Raw genomic sequence first — 23,995 nt, forward strand, 5'->3', positions numbered from 1 at the left:
TGTTATAGAAGCAAGACATTAGGGAGTTCAACATTACCATGAGATTATCATAAGGCAGCAATGAGTTTAGTACGCTCATGAGACCACAAAAAATAACCACTTGCCAGGAAGTGCGCTTTGTCGCACCCCACCTGCACCAGCCATATCTAACCCGGTAAAAAACAAAACGATCCAAAGCCAAATAAGAGAAGTAGCATGACATACCAAAAGAAAGCCACGATCAATCATTCATCTACTATTATCTACAGATGATGAGTCATAAGGAATAAGAGCATCCATCATGTCTATACATTATTCACGCCTCATCCATAATCATCCAATAGAATTACACAACAAACTAAATATTCACATCAAAAGAAACTGCATAAAATTCCAAATGATGGGCTTGGAGGTTGTAATAATTAAAGGTGCATCCTTATTCTGATACAGATGACCAAAATATATACTGGAATTCTTGTAAGATACATATATGACCAAAATTAAAAGATATCATAGCTACACATAATTCAGTCCTCATCCATGCATCCTCCAAGTAATGCGAAGTAACCAAGTAGCTTGTGACACAGGTTGAGTTTGAAAAGAATCTCTCTAATCTTGCAGCATAATAGAAGTTCATATCATTATGAAATCAGAGAGAGAGAGTGAGAGACTAAAGTAAGAGACCTAAAAGATAGAAATATATTTTCATAGCAGCAACAGCCCAAGCAATTAAAATTTGCCACTACAATAAGAAATCATAAGCAAAATGAATTGTAGAACAAAAGAGGAGATACAGATGAAATGAATGTAACAAACTTGATAAGAAAGTGTGTGGTACTGGACACTGTTACCCCAGCCTACTCCTATGCAATCAATGATGAGTTATAACTCAAATCAAGTCATGTCCATCTATTTGAGGGTAAAATGCAAATAAAGGCAAAAAAATACAACCTCCATCCGGAAATACTTGTTGGAGGAATGTATGTATCTAGATGTATAATTAATAGGTGCAAAAGAAGATGAAATACATATGGATAAAATTGTATTATCTGTTCAGTCCATCTTAGTAAACCCATCACAGGATCAACTCCTTAGGAATCAGGATTATTTCAGTGATCAAGATAAACCAGTTTTTTCGGGAAAGGCCAAATTGGCATTACAGACCACGATTCTGCTAACAAAAGATACACCAAATTGGCATTACAGACCACAACTCCGCTCACTAAAATTATCAAGGGAAGTACAAAGAGTATATATATACACAACAGATTTGGGTTGAGTACATCAGCAGAAACCAGAAGGAACAAAAAGAAAAATAGAACATCCAAAACAGAGTGGCAGATACCAAAACAGAAACAGAGTGCCTCCTGAGCAGAGGATGGCGGCATGAATAATAATCCAGTGAGAGATTGCAAAAGAAAAGAAAAATGAGAACAGAGGATAGGACAGTGATACGATACGCACATAGGTGTTGAGCTGCCTGACGAAGCTGGAGAAGTTCTTGTGCTTGAAGTTGTGCGGGAGCATGTCCCGGTCGAAGGTGGAAGGATTCCACATGACGAAGGACCCCAGGAGATGACCCCGTCCAGCTGCGGCTCACTGACGAGATCGTATGTCTTGGACAGGAATGGTGGCAGCTGCGGCCCCTGCAGCAGTGCCTCCATGGGCCGCGGTGGCGGGATCAGGTGATGAGCAAAAAGAAATATATATATCTCGGAAAAATATGATTATACATCTGAAGAAAATATTTGTCTGGTAAAAAAATCCATGCATGACTTGCAAAAGTATTTCTCTTCCTTTGATCACTATTGTAACCTATTATTGTCCACCTTTATTTATCGTTTCTTTTGGTAGAAAGCAGGTGGTAAAATATATGCCACAAAATATAGTCCAAACAATGTGTTGATGCAAACTGCTTGATCACATTCATTACTATACTACTCCCTCCGTTCCTAAATATAAGTCTTTTTAGAGATTTCAAATAGACTATAACATACGAATGTATATAGACACTACGATAGGCATTTTTATTCGAGTAGCGGTATGGTATGATCAACTGCATTTATATTACCTCCATACAAAATTCACCCGCTTCAGGTTATTTGATAACAATTGTTGTCAAACCAGTAGTAGATGAGGACTTCCCTGATGTGTAACAATACCAGTAGTGTATCTGAAAAATGGATTAGAGATTTCAAATTCCATTATGACCATGCCAAATGCAAGGGGAAAACATGAGTAGGAATCGTTCTGCATAACAAATGCAAGAGACAAAGAAAATAAATCAGAACTACTTCTTCTGGAACTAAAATATTGCCAGGAAGTGAACTCTAAGTAGGCAAAGCAATGGAAGGCGACGCTGGAAAATAAAGAGGAAATCAAGCAGGACATGGACATCTCATATGATTCTCTTGTTGTCTATGTTTTAAATCTCCAAATAAGAAGGCATTAATTTAGAACAAATGGTAGGCGAAGAGAAAATGAGAAAAGTGTCATTGTATATACAGGATGTACATTGGCATGCAGTTCACAAAGTGAAAATTGTAATATCTACACACCTAATAACAAAGTTATGTGACCAACAGAACCTAGCAAATTGGAAGAGCTCATGTGAAATAACACACTTGGTCTGTCAACTGCAGCTCTTACTTCATTTTTATGAGTAATTTCAATCATTTTCACTAACTGAGTGACCAACAGTAAGTATTTCACCTGTTTACCTGTAGGAATATCTATAGCTTTCAAGGGTTGTATCCTTACAAAACCAATTCTCTCTAGCTTCTACACCCCTTAAAAACAAAGATAGGAAGAATAAGTTTCCGAGAGGGGTCTCCATAAATTGGAACACGCCAAACTACTAAAAAGTTAACTTTGAAAATCAGTGTTCCTACAAAAGTTAACTCTACAAAACAATGAACAATAAAGGCTAGTATATTCAAAGTATTCAAAGGTGAAAGAAATAGATAATAGATAAACCAGAAAATTGGCATGACTATATGCCAACTAAAATATAAATATCCTAGGTATGCTTAAATATCCGACCCTGCTGCTGCAATCAGCTTACCAATGAAGTTTTTCAAAGCAAAAAAAGCAAGGAAATGCTATGACAGAATTACAGCTCCAAAAAAAATTGGTCAATTAATAGATATCAAAGAATGACTGCAAGTGATGCATCTAAAGAAAATATGACATCAAATATTGGCCAATTAATAGAAATCAAAGCATGGCTCAACACAGTAACAAAAATCCACTCATAGAGTTTGATGCCAACCTAAAAGGATTAAGATGTGATACGGTTGAAAGAAAAGCGTACAGTTTTTTAATGCAATTTTTTTGGTGACTCACGATATAATGATATGTGAAGCTCTAATATAAGTTCAGAACATACACAATTCAGTGCCTCAAAGCTAAAGCATATATGTGCTTGTCGCTGCCTCCATTGTCATAGAAGCCTCTTGTTATCGACACCACTCTCGAAAGACGCAGCCACACCTCCATTGCATTACTGCCAAATTAGCCACTCAAAATCACCTATCTTCATACCCTACAAAAAACAATTCCAATAATTGACCTAAGTCAACTAAGCCATTTCGTCTTGTTGTGCAAGAACTGGTTTTATTGCACCACAAAGAGCTGAGCTCTTCTTGTGTGCATACCTACAAGAGAAATAATTAGGGCTTACAAAAGCTAGAGCATATTGCAGCAAGTAGTTGTCATTCGCAGCTCCCTACTTGCTGCAATACAAAGAAAAAATTGTTGTTATGCCACATATAGATATGAAAATGGCAGAAATTGAGAGATTCTCGCATCTAAGGCTTGTTAGCCTAGACTGAAGAGACGATCACCCGACATCCAACAAGCCGATACAGTAACTGTTGCAAAGCTGGCAACTGCTCTAACAGATCATAGGAATCTAGTTCTCTGGTTCTACTATGTCCCCGATGAAAAATTAGCATTAGTTGAACCGGTGATTAAGGAGCGAGAATTTATACTCGGTGAATAAGGAGCAATAATTTATACTCAGTGAATAAGGAGCGAGAATTTATACTCGGTAATTAAGGAGCGAGAATTTGTACTCAGATTTAATATGTGTGGTATTCAAAACTATCGAACTCTAGTGCCAAAAAAGATGTGATGCTTCAGACCTTTTCAGGACCTTGAGCTTATTTGTATAAATGCTCGGCTGTAACATCATATATCAGGATCCTAGAGCATTCCAATCTTTCCTCCAAAAACTAACCATATGTGCGCACCTATGCGTAACAGTCCCAAGCTGGACAACACTCAATATTAGTACATAGGAAAATCAAAGGATAATAAGCAGACCAACAGTATTTCCAAGCAAATGAAGAGATACCGACCAACTGAACTGGAGTCATCCTTGAAGTATGAGATCTGCATAATACGCCCCCTTTGTGTAAAATTAAGCTCTCCCAAAATTATGAACCACTACAAGTGTCTTGAGTGCTCCCTGTACGTTACAAGACATGGGATGGAGAAAATCAATTCACTGCTTATAAGATTCAAAAAAAATTCTGAATTTTGTTGTTTTTAGAGTGTAGAATTTACCTGATAGTTGATATTACTAACCTAACTATGAAGGACTAAATTCATAATCATCACTTATATGGCTTTATGAGAATACAACGCTACTGAATTAAATGATGAAAGTTGAAACAACCAGCAAAGTGGAGCAATAATGGATGCAGAATCGATGGCTTAGCGTTGTAACATCAGAGACTTGGCTCCAGCATTTAGTATGGTTCTTCATCTTTTTTTGGTATAATCAACAGTAGCAACATTTTCACAGTTATATTAGAATGCTCATAAAGGAATCGGTAATGAGAAATCACAACAACTAATCATGTTGCATCTTATAAGGGAAGCTACAGACTGCAACATAATACATCAATTACAAAAATGCATCTAGATCCAATGTTTGACCGCATAATAAGCCACCAACAGCACAAGAAAAGCCTAAATGTCCCCTTCCTTGGAACCTAGCTAGACTAAAAGCAACAAAAACACAAATACTCCACCAAGGGAGAAGCAGCTCACCTCGACCGGCGCCACCTTGCTCCACTGCTCCCTCCTGCGCGCGTCCGCCACTCCCTCATGCGCGCGTCCGGTACTCCCTCGCGAGGGCCGACTGCGAGCCGCGCTCTTCCTGATGAGCACCAAGGGGGCGTGGAGGAGGAAACGGCACAGCAACGCGAGGGCGAGCAGAGGCGGAGGCGGCGGCGCAGCCACGTCTCCCGTGCTCCTCTTGCCGTGTGCACGCGAGGACGACGATGACGACGCCGTGGACGCGGACGGCAGGGACTAGCAGGCCGGGAGAAGGAGCCGGCGGCGGTGTGGGGTGCAGCTAGGGTTAGCGGGTTGAGGCTGAGCCCCCTGCCGCCCCGCAACGCCTGGAACTGCCGCTTGGTGGCGGGCTTGGGCTTCTGGGCGCGGGCGGGGGTTGCTGCTTCTTCGAGAGGCGGGAGGCGGTGGGGAGGAGAGGAGGCGGGAGGCGGTGGGGAGGAGAGGAGAAGAGGGGAAGAGCGCGGGGAGGAGAGGAGGGGAAGAGAGAAGGCGGGCTCGAGGGGGAGGGGAACGACCAGCACGCTCTCAACCTCTCACGGTCTCAACCCTAGTTGGGCACTTTCCCAACAATGTGAAATTACGAAAATGCCCTTGGCGGGGCACGAGAATTACACGCGGTGGCATGAGATTTTTACAGCGAGAGGTAACTATTCATTGCAACAGTGACACCTCTTCGATCCGACGGCCGAGGTCTTCCAAGGACTCGATCCGATGGCCGAGATCCGATCAAACAATCGATCCGACGGCCAATATTCGCTAAACTCTGAGAACGTCCATGTTCTCCCAACTAACATATATCTGGATCTATATTAGTCTTCTCTCATTTTTTTTGCGGAGTAATCCTACAGTTTCCTTCTCTCTCTTTTTGCGGGATAATCCTATAGTTCCCTTCCCTCCTTTTTTTGGGGGATAACCCTATAGTTTCCTTCTCTCCTTTTTTGCGGGATAATAATCCTACAGTTTCCTTCCCTCCTTTTTTGCGGGATAAACCTATAGTTTCCTTTTCTCTTTTTTTGCGGGATAATCCTATAGTTTCCTTCTCTCTCTTCTTTTCGGGGTAATCCTATAGTTTCCTATAATTGATGCTTAACACAGTATGCTTGTGTTCCTTTGATTTCAGGTGAGATTAACTAAGGAAGCTATCTATATTTGGGGCAAAATGTTGTGATATAAACCAGCTCCATCAACGTCGGTTTAATACCCTGGTACATTAATCTCTCTCGCTTGGGAGGGGCATTTTGCCTTCCGGGAGCATTTGCTTCCAGATGAACAGTACCGCAAAAGAGTGGTAATATGTTTTTAAAAAATTCTAAATTTTTTTGTGGATGTTCGCGTTAGTGTCGCAAACATGCTTGACAATTTTCATGCGAAACGGGCAGTAGTGTTTCTTTGATGAAAAAAAACAAATTTTAGATGATATTTTGGGGTAACATTTGGTGTAATTTGTTTTGTTTTTTTGCATAGGCTAAAATGTTTAACCTTTTGCCTAAAAGTTTGCATGTAGCATTTGGATGTGACTATAAATACATAAAATATTTGTTGTGATTTTTTTGGCATTCAAAAAATTGTTTTTTCACGCAGGAACACGTGCTCCCGGGAGCCAAATTGGATTTCCACTCTTGCTCTTATTTTCATGATAGTTGAATGATTGATATATATGTGGAACTAACTCAAAATGGCCTAAAACTAATATTTTTTTGTTCTACCGCAACAACTCGTTTTTGCTGCCATGACATGCATCTTCTTCCACAGGAATCGAGTTCCGTTGTCATGGTAGCATTTTTCTATCGCGGCACCCTATTTTGTCTCGGTTGCAACGCACAAGCAATCTCCTTGTTATTTCAAAAATAACTTTGATCATTAGTTTCACCACAAAACGCAGGTTACATGTCATAAAAGTTATACCATTGAATTAGTGTTGAAATGTATGGTACATTTTTTGTGACAAAATGTTTACATATTGTTGTGATGAAATTTATGATCAAAGTTTAAACATGCAAAACGAGAGCATTAGAGCAACCCTACCAGAGTTGTCATATCGGACGATCGGCATAATAATCATTGTTATGGCGATTTTGGGCCAAAATAACACTCTAGCAAAGTCGCCATATACCTCCCGATCGGCATAATTTATAGAGATGCGTCGTATCCTGACTGCGAGCCTCCATATTTGGAGGTTGTGAGCATTGGTTTGGAGCACTCGGCATCCGTCAACCGCTCGCGTGGGAAGGAAGTTTCAGCCTAGAATGTTCCTCCCGTGCGCAACCCGGTGTATGGCTGCTGCTTCTGCCCCTGCCAATGCCGCAACTTCTTATCCACCGAGAATAGCGCCAACTAATGGCCATGTCATGTTTTGCACCCATTTTCCACCAGAGTGCGCCCATTTGCGGTACATAAACCACCATCCACCCCCTTCGCTGGCGCCACCACATTCACCGTCTACCCCCATCCCCGTTGTCGGCACACTAACCCCATCGACTCGCTTTGTTGTCTTCCACCCCACGCCCTCTCTTCCCCCATTACCATGTCGATTATGTTGCACCCTCCCCGCAGACCTTTCCCCGGCGAGATCGAAGGAGTCCGCGCTGAGAGATAGTTCTGGGAGAGGGCGTGGGACCTCTTCGAGTGGGTCGAGGATGACGCATGCCGTAAGGCTGAATCAGCTGTCGGTCGCGCCCGCCTCTCCTCCTCCCTTGAGTACTTCGACCATATATCAATGGCCGTCTTCCCATAAATGGAGGCCACACTCACATTGGCCTTCAAAAATGATGTCGTATCCCGCATCCAGAACGCATGGGCATTCGTCGATCGACAGAAGTCATGGCATCCAAAATATTCATTGCATAATTAACATATGAGCATCACGTCCGTAAATCCATAGACTATTATCCAACTGCATCTATAGCTAATACTCCACCCAAGACAAAATACATTTGGCTCTTGGGTGTAGGTGCACCCTATATGGGAAAAATAAAAAAAATAAAGTCAAAAAGTTAATCCCTCCATTTTTATTTATTCTGCATATTGGATTTGACCTAAGTCAAACTTTATAAAGTTTAACCAAGTTTATCGAAAACAATCTAAACTTCCACAATAACAAATATTTATGATATGAAAATATATTGAATGGTGATTCTAATGGTAATGGTTTGGTATTGTGGATGTTAATATTTTTTTTTTATAAACTTGATCAAAGTTTAGAAAGTTTGATTCGAGACAAAGATAATATGCGAAGTAAATAAAAACGGAGGAAATATGAAACTTTGGGGAACAAACTTGACCTTCTGTTGTGTTCATATGAAAAGTTTCACCAATGAATGACTTCCATTGTAATTTGGGTGGGAAAAAACAAAATCAGTCACGCTTTTTGTCGTCCTCAAAATTTTGATTTTTCCCTGAAGTTGATGGGATTGTTTTTCTTAGCGGAACTTTTTATATGAGAGGTCAAGTTTCTTTCCCAAAAAGTTGCGAATTTTTTGACTTTCCCGAATTAATATTTTTTGACTTTTCTGAATTCGTTGCACGTCTCTCTCTTCCCTCACGCCCTGTGTCTCTGGTAAAAAGTTTTGTCACATGCATGCTCAGTCTGTCTCACCGTCTCACGCCCAGTGTCCCTAAAAAGTTTTGTCACATGCATGCTCAGTCTCTCTTGAAAGCTCTCTCACATGTTGCACATGCTCGCATGATGTTTCCTTGCTTACATCAGCCACCATGATGTCATATATCTATCAACCCACATATTTTTTAGATATCTTCACTGGTTTGCTGGGTGTTCATATGGGATGCAAATCCAGGCGCTGTATTTTGAAGGACTTACATCAACCCACATATTCGTTTTCACTTGTTAACTTTTAGTTTAAATCTCAATCATTATACTTAATCAAGGGATTAAATAATTTTACCTATGTCTATCAGGGTGGAGGCTTGTTTTCTCTTATTTCAATAATAATATAATACCCTCCGTCCCAATATAAATATCGCTTAGTACAAAGTTGCTCTTTTAAAACAAGTGTCGCTGATTTAGTATAAAGTTGTATGACCTTATAATAAATTAGTGACACTTATTTTGGCACAGAGGGAGTAGACAGATCCATTTCATAATGTTGTGTGTGTAAAGTTTTTGAAAAGCCATACTTTATAAACTTTGACCAAGTTTAAAGAGAAAACTATTTATATATATAATATCAATTATATAAAATATGAAACTACATCTTATAATCACTCTAATGATATATGTTTGGCATTCTAGATGTCAATATTTTTCTTCATAAACTTGGTCAAAATTTGTGATGTTTGACTTTTTAAAAATACACATGCACTACATTATGAAACAGAGGAAGTACAGGGAGTATATATAGGCTAATAATATTAAAATTCACAATGTATAAAGTTAATATAAAGTTGAGTCACTTATTTTTAGGACAAATGGAGTACTATATTTGGATAACGGGTAATTTACACTCGGCATTAGGCTATACAATGAATTTCCCTGTAGTGTACCATTCCCTTATAACGACCCATCTACCAAATATGAGTTTAAGGAGTATCCATAAACTCAGGGTACGGTGGAGTGTAGTACTCCTATATATATAATTGCACTTAAGGTGTTAGGGTGTCTTCAACGCCGACCTCAAACCGCTCGTATCTTTTTGGATGCAGTTGTTTCTACCCGGCAAGCCATCCAACACCACATTCATTAGTACACGTCGCAGTTCGGACCCTAAGGGCTTTGCGGGAGTTCGGACACGAGTCACATAGGACTCCGACACCCCGGCCCATCCAAAACTGAGGCGGATCCGCGCCTTTGTAGTTTGTTGCACTATTTTCGCGGCAAAATCCCCCGGTCTCTTTTTCCATCCAACCACTCTTCACCTAATTCCCGTTCTTTTTTGCCCACTCTCTTCTTCCCTCCCGCCGTGCATGGACCCGGAGGAGAACTTGTCTAGAAGATGGAGGTGGTGGAGGACCCTAGCATCACGCTTGTCCGGAGATGAGAAATCGGATGACCGAGAAGAAGCTCAAACTCGAAGAGAAGAAGGCCATGCTCAAAGAGAAGAAGGCCATGCTCGACGAGAAGAAGGTGGATATCTCAACTGCTTCGGAGGACGCAAAGATGCTCACCTTGTAGATGGGGATTTAGATAAGGACACAAGGATGATCGTGTAAGCCAAGATGTTGCAACGGCAGAAGGATGAGTTGGAGAGGGCAGATGCGGCGGAGAAGGACGTGGCGTCGGCCGAGACGGAGGTGGCGACAGATTGAGCATGGAGGCTCGGATTGTTGTACGGCAGTATGCCGATAGCTTTAAATGACCGGTTCCCGCCTCCGTGTCGACGGCTAATCCCCCGATCCACGGCGTGCTCGGTTTATGGGCAGCATTGGAGATACACTACAACATACAGACCACACCAGAGCCCAGTGTCAGATCCAGAGCTTCAATAATGGAGTTCACGAGCTGGCCATGGCAATCCCTGCCCCTGTTCAGCACCCTCTCTCTCGTCTTCATGCTGCATAGCCGTCGAAAAGGCAAGGAGCTCCCTCCAGGCCCGCCGGCCCTGCTGTTCCTGGTCAAGTTCTTGGCGCTCCGGCGGTCCATCTTTGACCTTCCTCAGCTCCTACGCGAGCTGCACGCTGGCCATGGTCCAGTCATCTCCGTGCGCCTATTCCGCCCGCTCGTCTTCATCTCCGACCGCCACCTCGCTCACCGTGTCCTCGTCCAGAGCGGCGCGATCTTCGCCCACCGCCCGGACATCTTCGAGCCGGGGCTTCTGTTCACCTCCGGCGCCCGCAACATCAATGCAGCGCCCTACGGTCCCTACTGGCGCCTCGTCCACCGCAACCTCGCCACCGTGATGTTGCACCCGGCCCGTGTCGGCCTCTTCGCGCCGGCGAGGCGGCGGACGCGCGACGGGCTCCTCGGCGACCTCCTCGCAGTCGCAGGCTCGCGGCCCGTCACGGTGAGGCCATTGCTCCGTGTTAGACTAAGTATATATTAGATATACGTGTTGTAATATAACTGGTATTTGTACGGTTCCCTCTTATAAATATATGATAGCCGTACCCACCAAGGGTATCGAGCATTGTTCCAAACCCTAATCTGTTTAACATGGTATCAGAGCACGCGTTCGGTCCGCGCCGTGCTTCCGCTTCCTCTGCCGCCGCCGCGTCGGCCTTCGCCGCCGCGCCGCCTCCATCAACCCTGGCGACGGAATCGCCGTTCATGGCGTCTACCCTGCTCGCCTGGGCCCGTCCGTCCGCATCGGGGTCGCGTCCTCCAGCGCCCCGATCGCCCGCGCCTTCGATCGCCCGTGATGCCGCCCTGGCGTCGCACGCGTTTGATCCCGCGCAGCCATCCAGAAATCCATCGCTTGCGTACCGTGCTCCCATGCAGGATTGATGCGATCCATCCCTGGCGGCCGTCAACCCTGGCTACGGTGCCCCCATGCAGGATCGGGATCGCGTCCCCGCGCAGCTACCTTACGGCGCCGCTGCGAACTCTGCTGCGCCGCCGGCCTCAGGCCCTCGTGGCACTCCCGTCTAGATGCCGTACGGTGGGCCGTATCCAGCGTCGTACGTCGCGCCGTCGTCGCCGTATGTCGCGCCGGCACCGTATGCTTCGTCCTCCGCGGTGCCCTACGAGGCGCCGTATGGCGCGCCCTACGCTGTCTCTGTGCCGCACGTCGCGTCGCTGCAGCCCTACGGCGTACCTCCTACGGCGCCCTACGGTCATCACCAACACTACCGTACGTCTCCGTCGGCCGATGCGCTGATTCTGTACAGTGCTCCTCCGACGTACGACTCGCAGCTCTCCGCATCGGTGGCTGAACCAGGACCTTTTCACTTCGCTCACCTGGTGACGGTGAAGCTCTCTGCTGACAACTACCTCCTGTGGCGTGCTCAGGTGTTGCCGCTGATGCGTAGTCACTACCTTGAGGGGTATGTCGATGGTACGCTGCCGTGTCCCCCGGCCATGGTTCCGGTGCCCTCGGCCGCTGGTGGCTCCGTCATGGTGTCCAACCCTGCTCATCGTCGGTGGATCGCTCAGGATCAAGCTATTCTGGGTGCCATTCAGTCCTCGCTCACACCCTCCGTGGCCGGCATGGTGGTCTTTGCCGCGACGTCGAGGGATGCATGGGCCACGCTCGACTCCAGCTTTTCCTCGCAGTCGCTGGCCCGTTCCTCTGCCATTTGTAACGAGCTGGGTGAGGTCAAGAAAAATGACCTCTCCGTCACGGCCTTCTTCAACAAGGTCAAAATTTTGGCTGATACACTGTCGTCTATTGGGAAGCCTCTTCGTGATGAGGAGTTTACTTCGTTCATTCTCAATGGGCTTGATGAGGACTATGATTCTCTCGTTGAAAACATTAATGGACGTGACACACCGATGCCGCCTCGCGATCTCTATGCACGCCTTCTCAACACCGAACAGAGGCTCGTTGCTCGCCGCTCCGTTGTCGTCTACACGGAGGGCCCTTCTGCGAACGCTGCTCTCCGCGGGGGCGCCCGCGGTGCCAAGCAGAAGGCGCCGCCGACCTCAGGCAACCAGCCCCGTCCGCCCGCTCCACCTCCGACGGCTGGCCGTAAGCGGCTCCACTGCGAGGCATGTGGTGGTGGGGTTGAGTGTCAACTCTGCGGCATCGAGGGGCACTTGGCGTCTCGCTGCCATCGTTGCTTTAAACGAGATTTTCTTGGCATTGGGAACAATGGGAAGGGCAATGAGAAGCAAGCTGCTCTCGCTACACCGGATCCCGGGTTCACTCCTTCATACTCGGTGGATCCTGCCTGGTACATGGATACGGGCGCTACGGACCATTTGACGAGTCAGCTTGACAAGCTGGCCACTCGCCAGCCCTACACCGGTCACGATCAGGTCCGCACGGCCAATGGATCAGGTATGCCCATCTCACATGTTGGTCAGGCATCTCTTCTTTCACGTACCACTAAAACCTTGCATCTGCTTGATGTCCTTCGTGTTCCCTCAGTCACACGTAGTTTACTCTCGGTTCCTAAATTAACTCGTGACAACAATGTGTTTGTTGAGTTTCACCCTTTCCATTTTTTTGTTAAGGACCGGGACACGAGGGACGTTCTTCTTAGTGGTCGAGCTCGCGACGGCTTATACGCACTTGATGTGCCACGAGTCTCTCAAGTTTTCAGTGGTGTTCGGGTGTCGTCGTCGCAGTGGCACTCTCGCCTTGGCCACCCCGCTACTCCCATTGTGCGCCATGTGCTTCATCGCCATCATCTTCCTGTTGAGTCGAGTAATAAGGAGTTTCTAGTGTGTGATGCTTGTCAACAAGGCAAGAGTCATCAGTTGCCTTTTTCTGTATCAAGTTGTGTTGTCACGGCTCCTCTTGAACTTGTGTTTTCAGACGTGTGGGGCTATGCCCAAACTTCTGTTAGTGGTCACAACTATTATGTCAGTTTCATCGATGCTTTCAGTCGCTTTACTTGGATTTATCTTATTAAGCGCAAATCTGATGTGTTTCATGTCTTTATGCAATTTCAAGCACATGTTGAACGATTACTTAAGCACAAAATTATCCATGTTCAGTCAGACTGGGGGGGGGGGTGAGTATCGTAACCTTAACACCTTCTTTCAGAAGCTTGGCATCTCACACCATGTGTCTTGTCCTCATACACATCAGCAGAACGGTGCAGCTGAGCGCAAACACCGTCACATAGTTGAAACTGGCCTGACACTTCTTGCACATGCCTTTGTCCCGTTTCGGTTCTGGAGCGATGCTTTTGTTACTGCCTGTTTTTTGATAAACAGGATTCCCACACGACGCCTTCACATGAAGTCTCCACTCGAAGTGTTGCTTAATGAAACTCAAGATTACTCCCTCCTCAAAGTGTTCGGCTGTGCGTGTTGGCCGCATCTTCGTCCGTACAATAAGCATAAACTTGAGTATCGATCTAAACAATGTGTGTTTCTTGGGTACAGTCCTCTCCACAAAGGTTACAAGTGTCTTCACATCCCGTCAAATCGTGTTTACATTTCTCGTGATGTTGTGTTCGATGAGACTGTCTTCCCGTTTTCCACGCTCACATCACCCACCGATACTCCCGTCACTGAGTTGCTCTCTTTTCCAGTTTTGCCTGATCAATTTGTGGATGCTGCATATTCTCCTCTGTTGTTGCCTAACCATGGTGCAGGGACTGGACGAGGCGCTCGACTTGAGCTTCTGGATGATGATATGGCCACAACTGCGCCAGTTGCTGCTACGCCGGATGAGGCGCTCGACGAGGCTGCCTCCGCCACTACCCTGCTTGACCCCGACGTCGATCACGCGTGCATGCCCCATGCACGAGGATCCGACGGGGTGACCAAGTCGCCGGGACCAGCGGTCTCGCTGTCGCCTGGGCCGGCCGAACCTACGGAGCTGTCGGCCGGGCCAGCTGGACCCGCGGCGCTCTCCCCTGAGCCGGAGGCCTCGCAGGTCACCGAGTCTTCGTCGCCTGGTCCGTCGACGCCGATCACGCCCGGTCTGTCTTCGCCGACCCTGACCGTGCCACCGGATGCGCCTGTTGACTCACCCGCCGGTGCGTCCTCCTCGCCGCTGATGGATAGTGGCTCCTCTGGTATGGCAGCTCCAGCGCCACCTCCGCCTGTCGTCCTGCGTCCCCATACTCGCAGCAAAAGTGGCATCTTCCAACCGAAGAAGCGCACTGACGGCACCGTCGCGTGGCTTGCGGCCTGTGTGGCACATGCTGAGGCTGACCCTATGACTGAACCACGACATTTTCGAGCGGCGCTTGGCATCCCGCATTGGCGTGCTGCGATGGAGCAGGAGATACATGCCCTTCAAAGAAACAACACTTGGCGTCTTGTTCCACCTCCATCTGGTGTTAATATCATTGACTCTAAATGGGTATTCAAGGTGAAGAAACATGCTGATGGCTCCATTGAGAGGTACAAGGCACACCTGGTTGCCAAGGGGTTCAAACAACGGTATGGCATTGATTATGAAGACACATTCAGTCCTGTTATTAAACCAACTACTATTCGTGTTCTTCTCTCTTTGGCTGTTACTCGCGGATGGTCGCTTCGACAGCTTGATGTTGAGAATGCCTTTCTCCATGGAGTTCTGGAAGAAGAGGTTTATATGCGTCAGCCGCCAGGTTTTGTTGACCCTGCTCAGCCACATCATTTATGTCGCCTTGTCAAAGCTCTCTACGGTTTGAAGCAGGCCCCGCGTGCATGGCATGCCCGTCTTGGCGCTGCTCTTCGTGCGCATGGGTTTGTTCCTTCTACAGCAGACACGTCTCTGTTTATTCTACAGCGACCTGAGGTGACTATGTACATTCTGGTATATGTTGATGACATCATCCTTGTCAGTTCGTCTGCTTCTGCTACAGATCGGCTTGTGTCCTCTCTTGGTGCTGAGTTTGCTGTTAAGAATCTTGGGAGACTGCATTATTTTCTGGGCCTAGAGGTTCTTCATTCTGATGGTGGCTTGACTCTTACTCAGAAGAAGTACTCTCAGGATCTCCTGCGTTGTGCCGGTATGTTGCAGTGCAAGTCTGCTACGACTCCCATGTCTGCTACAGACAAACTGACAGCTCTTGCTGGTGACTTGCTTGCTCCTGAGGATGCCACAGAGTACCGCAGCATTGTGGGTGGACTGCAGTACTTGCTCATTACTCGACCAGACATATCATTTGCAGTTAACCGTGTGTGCCAGTATCTTCATACACCACGTGATTCTCACTGGTCAGCTGTTAAGCGCATCTTGCGCTATGTTCATCACACTGGTTCATATGGTCTCCATCTTCAGCTTGCGCGTTCTGGACTGATCTCATCATTTTCTGATGCCGACTGGGCTGGTTGTCCTGATGATCGGCGATCCACGGGGGGACATGCTGTGTTCTTTGGGCCTAACTTGATTGCCTGGCAAGCTCGCAAGCAAGCTACGGTGTCTCGGAGTAGTACCGAAGCTGAGTACAAAGCTGTTGCTAATGCCACAGCTGAGATCATGTGGGTGCAGTCATTGCTTCGAGAGTTGAAGGTCTCCCCAACTCAGCCGCCTGTTCTTTGGTGTGATAACATCGGTGCAACATACCTTTCATCCAATCCAGTATTTCATGCCCGAACGAAGCACATCGAAGTTGACTATCATTTTGTGAGGGAACGTGTTGCTCAGAAGCTCCTTCAGATTAAGTTTGTTTCTTCGAAGGATCAGCTTGCTGATATTTTCACTAAACCCTTGCCCCTGCCTTCTTTTGAAGGATGTCGTCGCAATCTTAACCTTCTGAGTGTTTCAGGACATAGTTAAGATTGAGGGAGGGTGTTAGACTAAGTATATATTAGATATACGTGTTGTAATATAACTGGTATTTGTACGGTTTCCTTTTATAAATATACGACAGCCGTACCCACCAAGGATATCGAGCATTGTTTCAAACCTAATATGTTTAACACTCCGTCGCGCCATGTTCGAGCTTATCGTGTACATGAGCTTTGGCGCCTGGCTTGGCCCGGAGGTGCTGGACGAGATACAGGAGCTGCAGCTGTGGATTGTGCGTAGCATTCTCAGCTACCCCATCTTCTACCTCTGCCCGTCCCTCACCAAGAGGCTCTTCCGCAAGCGGTGGGCTGCGCACATGGCCGTGTGCCGGAGGCTGTGCGAGATCTTCGTCCCGCTAATCCACGCCAGGCGGCTGCGGGACGACGACACGCCGGCGCCTTGCTACGCCGACTCCCTCCTCGCGCTGCGACTGCCCGAGGAGGGCGACCGCCCGCTGACGGACGACGAGGTGGTCAGCCTTTGCTCCGAGTTCTTGAGCGCCGGGAATGACGGCACGGCGACCGTACTGGAGTGGATCATGGCGGAGCTGGTAAACCGCCCCGACATGCAGGCCAGGGTCTACGAGGAGGTCAGGAGCAAGCCGGAGCTAAGCGAGGGCGACCTGCAGGCGCTGCCGTATCTGAACGCCGTTGTGCTGGAGGCGCTGCGGCTGCATCCGCCGGTCCACTTCCTCATCCCGCACGGCGTGCAGAGCGACGGCGCAGAGATCGGCGGCTACAGGGTGCCCAGGGGCGCGGAGGTGAACATCCTGATCGCGGAGGTGGGACGCGACGAGACGGTGTGGACGGCGGCGCGGGAGTTCCGCCCGGAGCGGTTCTTGGACGGCGGCGAGGGGTGCGACGTGGACGTCACCGGGAGGAAGGAGATCAAGATGATGCCGTTCGGCGCCGGCCGCAGGATTTGCCCCGGGTACACGCTCGGCATGCTTCACGTGGCCTACTTGGTGGCGGGCCTCGTGAGAGAGCTGGAGTGGTTGCCGCCGGCGGACGGAGAGCAGGTGGACATGACCGAGGTGCTAGAGTTCACCACGGTCATGAAGCAGCCCCTCCGAGCCCGCGCCATCCCAAGGAGTTGAAGACTAGTCCGCTGCCCGATCTGCTGTACTACATTTACATTTACAATCAGCAGCATCACTTAGACCATCTCCAACAGCGGCGCCAAAAGACGCGCGCGGTAAATTGCCATTTTAGCGCGCGAGACGTTTTTGCGTGCTTCAGCGGAGGGGGGAAACTAACGCGCGGGGAAACGATTGCGCGCGAGGGAGAAAGCGGGCGGTCGTGCGCTAGATTTGGCGCACCGCTTCCGGCGCGCCTATAAATTGCGGCGCACGCCACGCCGCCTCGCATCGCTATCCACAGTGCCACGCGCGCTCTCCCCGCTGCCTATGCTTCCTCTGCCGCTTCCTCGCCCCGCCACCAACACGCCACCATGCCGTCGCGCCGCCGGGGATCTTCGGGCTACCGCGGCGTCCGCGAGCGCCCCTCCGGCGCCTTCTACGCTGAGATCCGGTCCGGCGACGTCTGCCTTGGCCTCGGCACGTTCGAGACCACGCACGAGGCCGCCCGCGCGTACGACGCGGCGGCGTGGCACCTCCAGAGGTCTCGCGCGTAGATTAACTTCCACGACGTCTTAACGCGCGAGCAGGCGCAGGCCGTCGCCTCTCCGCCTCGTCTTATAACAGACCAGGACCGTGAGGAACACCGTCGGCGGCAGCGCTGCCTCCTCATCGCCGAGGAGGACGAGCGAGCCATGGCGGAGTGGCGCCGACGCTACCCGCAGGACGTCGCTGACGAAAACACCTTCTGGGCGGAGAGGACGGCAAGGCGCCGCGCGGAGCGGGCGGACAGGCGTCGGCGGAAGGCACTGGCCATATCGTAGTGCGATCTCGTTAACGCGGGTGGGGAGTCGTTCTTTGACTCAAACGATACTCGTTGGAAAGACGTGTGGCTCGATACCTCGAAAAACACCAGCGAGAATGATGATGAGGACGACTCGGAGTAGGTTCTAGTTGCACCGTAGTTTTTTTATTGTGTTGGACTAGTTTTTTATATTTATCTATGCTATGATGAACTATGTACGCATTGTGAAATATCTACGTATCTTTTTTTAATCTATGCATATGTTTTTTTATATTAGTTCGGAGTGCATATGTTGTTTGTGCGTGAGCGCGCGTAATTTTTTGCAGCGGCTGCTGGAGCAGCTGGCGCGCGCTAAAATTTGCAGCGGTTGTTGGAGCAAGCGTAGCGTGCCGGGCTAAAACATGCGATCTGCACGCTGCAAATAGGTTTTTAGCGCGCCACACGTAGCGCGGCTGTTGGAGATGCTCTTAACGAGCTTAATGGAGAAATTGGAATTGATTTTTCATGGATCTAATGAAATTTTTATTATGTTTGAAGTGTTCTGTACTTTCGATAAATCTTTATAATAGATTTAATCCTCTTCGTAAAATAAAATGTACGTCCTATGTATGTACAATCAGCAGTAGCTTGAAATCTTTGCAGAGCATGTAGGCTGGTTGACCAGGTCTCTCAAAAATGGATTCTACGTACACGATGTTTGCTGTTACAAAAGCAAGCTGGACCTTGACACACGCGCGATGACTACGTACGCCAGACCATCTGCATGACCGCCGGATATTTCTTCTTAGAAAGACACGCAGGTCTTTTCGTGGAAAGACATATTGAAGTAGAATTAAAAGAAGCACAACCATTGTTAAATTAACATGTCACAAATATAGTTTGTAACTTTTAAAAAATGCGAGCATTGAAATTGCCTTAGCTGCATTAAATGTCTAGTATACTAAAATTTAGCATTTCAATTTTTATACACTTCAACAACAATTGAACTTTGCAACTTTATGAATTTTACAATGGTCCCTTTTAGAGAATAGCCAACAGCTTCTGAAAAATCTTCCCATGTGAGTGTTTATTGGAGCTCTCTCAATAAATTTATTAGGTTTCATAGATGTGTTGTGGTAAGAGATCCCAATACAACTTCTCCTATAGTTAGCCTGACATATAAGCCCCACTTGCCAGTCTCTAATCTCTCTCGTTTCTCTCTTACATGAATAGAAGGCACTGATGGCGGTGGTGAGGAGGGTTGGCGGCGTCAAGGTGGTGATAGGCGACGAGGAGGTGGTGATGGTGTCGGTCGGTGGTGAGGTGAGGTGGGCGGGGTTGAACTATAAAAAAAAGACACATCCGTGACATTTTGGGTCGAACGAATTTTTTTCTGTCATACTTATGACACTTCTATGACAATAATTGTGAACAAGACTGTGACGCCCTCGATTTGACCGTACACTAATTATGCACGCAAATGTGTACGATCAAGATCAGGGACTCACGGGAAGATATCACAATACAACTCTAAAACATAAATAAGTCATACAAGCATCATAATACAAGCCAGGGGCCTCGAGGGCTCGAATACAAGTGCTCGATCATAGACGAGTCAACGGAAACAACAATATCTGAGTACACACATAAGTTAAACAAGTTTGCCTTAAGAAGGCTAGCACAAAAGTAGCAACGATCGAAAAGGCAAGGCCTCCTGCCTGGGACCTCCTAACTACTCCTCGAAGCCGAACTCCATGTAGAATCATCCTCGGGATCTCTAGCTCCTGGACTCCAGCATCTGGTTGCGACAATCAGGTATAGAAAGGGGAAAAGAGGGGGAAAAGCAACCGTGAGTACTCATCCAAAGTACTCGCAAGCAAGGAGCTACACTACATATGCATGGGTATATGTGTAAAGGGTCATATCGGTGGACTGAACTGCAGAATGCCAGAATAAGAGGGGGAGAGCTAATCCTGTCGAAGACTACGCTTCTGGCAACCTCCATCTTGCAGCATGTAGAAGAGAGTAGATTGAAGTCCTCCAAGTAGCATCGTATAGCATAATCCTACCCGGCGATCCCCTCCTCGTCGCCCTGTTAGAGAGCGATCACCGGGTTATATCTGGCACTTGGAAGGGTGTGTTTTATTAAGTATCCAGTTCTAGTTGTCATAAGGTCAAGGTACAACTCCGGGTCGTCCTTTTACCGAGGGACACGGCTATTCGAATAGATTAACTTCCCTGCAGGGGTGCACCACATAACCCAACACGCTCGATCCCATTTGGCCGGACACACTTTTCTGGGTCATGCCCGGCCGCGGAAGATCAACACGTCGCAGCCCCACCTAGGCTCAACAGAGAGGTCAACACGCTGGTCTAAATCCTATGCGCGCAGGGGTCTGGGCCCATCGTCCATTGCACACCTGCACGTTGCGTACGCGGCCGGAAGCAGACCTAGCCTAGCAGGCGTTTCAGTCCAATCCGGCGTGCGCCGCTCCGTCGCTGATGCCAAGAAGAGCTTCGGCTGATACCACGACGTCGAGTGCCCATAACTGTTCCCGCGTAGTTGGTTAGTGCGTATAGACCAAATGGCCAGACTCAGATCAAATACCAAGATCTCGTTAAGCGTGTTAAGTATCCGCGAACGCCGACCAGGGCCAGGCCCACCTCTCTCCTAGGTGGTCTCAACCTGCCCTGTCTCTCTGTCGGGTGGTTGGTGCGACATATGCCAAAGGATGGCTTATCATTGTGGGAGCCAATAAAACGTCGCCGGTGCCTGGAAACGGGATGAGGCGAAGACATGCACGCCGGCGAATCTTACCCAGGTTCGGGGCTCTCCGAGGAGATAACACCCCTAGTCCTGCTCTGCGGGGTCTCCGCATGATCACTAGCTCGATAAAGAGTAGCTACAATCGCTCCTAGAGCTGTTGGGATCAAGGGAGAAGAAGAACAAGGCTAGCTCTTGCTTCTCTCTATCTATGGTGTGTGTGCGTGTGCTATGCTTGGAAGCCAAACATGCAGAGGTGCCCACTATGCTTGGGTGCGAACCCTTTGCATGGGTGCTCCGGGGGGTTTATATAGGCCTACCCCCCGGGGGTACAAGGGTAATCCGACTGGGAACTGGCCCCAGCCGTCAGTGTCTACGCCTGCCGGCTCCTCCGCCGGCTGCTGGGTCCCGCCGGCTGATGGGTCCCGCCGGCTGCCGGCTACTTGGTCGGCAGGCCGGCCCCACCGCCTAGGGTCTTGTCGGCGGCTGCTTACTGTAGCCGCGCCTCTGATGATGAGGGCTTTGTCGAGGTCAGCGTGGCTACAGTGATCCGCGTCGGGGGCTATCACTGTTGCCTCACCTCGTCTTGTCTCCTCAAATGGGCTCCTGCTTCGAGGAAGGGAGTCGCCGACTTCTGGAGGCCGGCTATGCTCCTGGCCGACTAGAAAAGGCCGGGTCGCCTTCACGCCTCCCTCTGGCTGAAGGGGCCCGCAGTCCTTGGGCCGTGCAGGAGTGGGTCGTGGATGACGTCGTAGCTGGCGTGGCTACAGTGCCCGGCCGCACGGGAGACATCCCTCCCGTACGGCCTCCTGTAACCACGCCTGCCTCGGGCTTCGGGGGTCGTGGGCCGCACTGTGGCCATGCCCCGTCAGGTCGTCGTTATGTAGGGGCGGTTGTGGTCTCGGCCGGCTTCTAGGAGTCGGCGTTTCTCTTGGCCGGCTTCTTGGAGTCGGTGAGGCTGGGTCGCCTTCCGGGAGTCGGCTTTAGTGGTAGCCGGCCCGGGAAGGCGGCCCAAATGCTTGGAGTGCTTGAAGGCCCAAAGGCCTGATAAATTTTCTGAAGAGCCAGGGGTAGCCGGTTTGGCTACCCGTGGCCACTTACTCCGACAGTAGTCCCCGAAGCTGATCGGGCTTCGAGGTGGAGTAGGGTTCGAGAAGCTCGAACAGCTTCCCATCGCGACATGCCGGCAGCTGGGAGCCGGCCTTGGTCAGGCACGTCGCCTGAGCTGAAATCTTCTGGAGTCGGAGGGCGGGAACCCGCTGGCATGTGCGCCGGGCTGCGGGCCGGCCACGGGCCGACGGCGCGCCACGTAGCCGGAAAGCCTGCCAGCCCACGCGCGAGACGGGACGTTGCCGCAGAGAGGGGGCCCGCCACGTCCGCGCCCCAGCCCAGGTGCGGATCTTTTGTATCCCGGAACCGCCCGCATGTTCCGTGCGGCAGTTTCGGCTCGCACTTATGCGTAATAAACGCGAGACGTGGGGGGAGTGGGCGCAGTTAATCCCACGTCTCCCCCCACGTCCGGCCTCTTCGGCCGCGTGAGGCTATAAGTAGGGGGAGGTGGAGGGCGGCAGGCCCTCGCACGCTCCTCCTACTTCCGTCGTCTTCTTGCCTTGCTCGTTCTCGCAACAGCGCCTCGCCGCCGCGCTCTTCCTCCGCACGCTCCTCCGCCGCCGTGCTAGCTTCCGCCATGCCTCCCCACGTAGAGCAGCTTGGCGGGGATTGGGATGGCTCCATCGTCCACAACGACCACATCGACTTCCTCCGCGACACACGGCGTCTGCCCAGTGCGGACAAAGTGGAGGTCCGCCTCGCGCCGGAGAAAGAAATCAGGCCGGCGCCGCGGGATGGCGAGCGGGTGGTCTTCCGCTCGCACTTCCTGCGCGGCTTCGGCCTGCCAGTGAGCGCCTTCTTCCGCTCCTGGCTGGACTACTATCAGCTCCAGCCGCACCACCTCACCCCCAACGCGGTGGTGCTGCTGTCGGCCTTCGTCACCCTGTGCGAGGGCTATCTCGGCGTCCTCCCCACCCTCGAGCTCTGGGGGGAATTCTTCCAGTCGAAGCTGGGTACGCGCAGCAAGGGCGTGCCGGCCCACACTGGCACCTTCATCGCGTCGCGGAGATCGGGCGCCGACAACCCCTTCCCCGTCATCACGCTGATCCAATCGGTGAAGAAGTGGCAGAAATCATACTTCTACGTGCGGAACATCGCTCCCCGGGGCGACTACATCAACCTGCCGGCTTACGTAGCCGGCCCACCGGCGGGGAGGCTGCCCCAGTGGTCCTTCCGGGCGGTGACGCTATCGCAGGGAGGGAACGCCGCCATCGCCCGCCTGCGGGTGATGGTCCAGTCGGAGGGCCTGACGGGGCCCGACCTTCTGGCCGCGTTCGTCACGCGCCGGGTCCTCCCGCTCCAGAGCCGGCCTCATCTGATCTGTCAGATGAGCGGCCAGCTCGATCCGAGCCGGATGTGCACCAAGGAGATGCCGCAGGCCGACGCGGCCGACATGGTGAACTACCTCGCCAACTGCCAGCTTCCCGACGACTGGCAATTCGGCAAGGAGCCATATAGCCGCGCCAATCCTCCGCCTACGGTACGCTCCCCTTCTCTTTTTCTCTCTTTCTCTCTCAGCTTTGTCGCCGAGTTCCTCTGGGCCGACTCTAACTCAGTCGGCTCGCTTTTTGACAGAATCCTCTACTTCGGCCGGCCGGCGGAGCGGACGTGGAGCGCCGCTTCGTCTCCGACCGGACCGAGCACGACCAGGAGGACCCCGATCTGGGGGCGGTCCATATGGAGGAAGCCGCCGAGCCGGCTGGTGGCCAAGCCGGCGGCGAAGCAGGCGGCGCCGAGTTCTCCGCGACCTTCGACGATTGGCCGGACGAGGATGAAGCCGAAGCCGTCCCGCCCCGTCAGCCGGCCTCCGGACGCGGCGCGGGCTCCTCCGGCGCGCAGCCTGCTCGGGGTAGAGGCCAGAAACGTCGCGCCACCCAGGGCATGTTCGGTAGCCGGTCGAAGAAGCC

At 49.9% G+C, this 23,995-nt stretch overlaps 1 protein-coding gene and 1 long non-coding RNA gene across 5 annotated transcripts; one reads left to right on the forward strand and one right to left on the reverse strand.

Annotated features, from left to right (window-relative positions):
• Positions 1–373: 373 nt before the first annotated feature.
• On the reverse strand, positions 374–5,519 carry LOC123048764 (uncharacterized). 4 transcript variants are annotated; one of them, XR_006423367.1, is made up of 8 exons: positions 5,038–5,519; positions 4,341–4,450; positions 4,125–4,252; positions 3,662–3,713; positions 3,368–3,523; positions 2,700–2,760; positions 1,444–2,152; positions 374–1,346 (listed from the first exon to the last, which is right to left on the reverse strand). It is a non-coding gene; the product is annotated as an uncharacterized lncRNA (long non-coding RNA). The 4 variants fall into 4 exon arrangements; XR_006423369.1 differs by having other exon boundaries at positions 2,692–2,760; XR_006423368.1 differs by having other exon boundaries at positions 2,700–2,768.
• Positions 5,520–10,505: 4,986 nt separating this feature from the next.
• On the forward strand, positions 10,506–17,451 carry LOC123048766 (cytochrome P450 89A2-like). Its single transcript, XM_044471800.1, has 2 exons — positions 10,506–11,032; positions 16,488–17,451. The coding sequence occupies exons 1-2, from the start codon at positions 10,506–10,508 to the stop codon at positions 17,449–17,451; spliced, it is 1,491 nt and encodes a 496-aa protein (XP_044327735.1).
• The last annotated feature ends 6,544 nt before the right edge of the window (positions 17,452–23,995 follow it).

The sequence above is a fragment of the Triticum aestivum genome, chromosome 2D (genome assembly GCF_018294505.1).
Source record: "Triticum aestivum cultivar Chinese Spring chromosome 2D, IWGSC CS RefSeq v2.1, whole genome shotgun sequence".
NCBI classification, from domain to species: Eukaryota; Viridiplantae; Streptophyta; class Magnoliopsida; order Poales; family Poaceae; genus Triticum; species Triticum aestivum.

Excerpts from the sequence above, each read along its gene's own strand:
- LOC123048766 (XM_044471800.1), top strand. The coding sequence starts at position 10,506 with ATGGAGTTCACGAGCTGGCCATGGCAATCCCTGCCCCTGTTCAGCACC. Across the intron at positions 11,033-16,487 it reads CCCGTCACGGTGAGGCCATT|ACTCCGTCGCGCCATGTTCG; the intron begins GCTCCGTGTTAG and ends AATATGTTTAAC.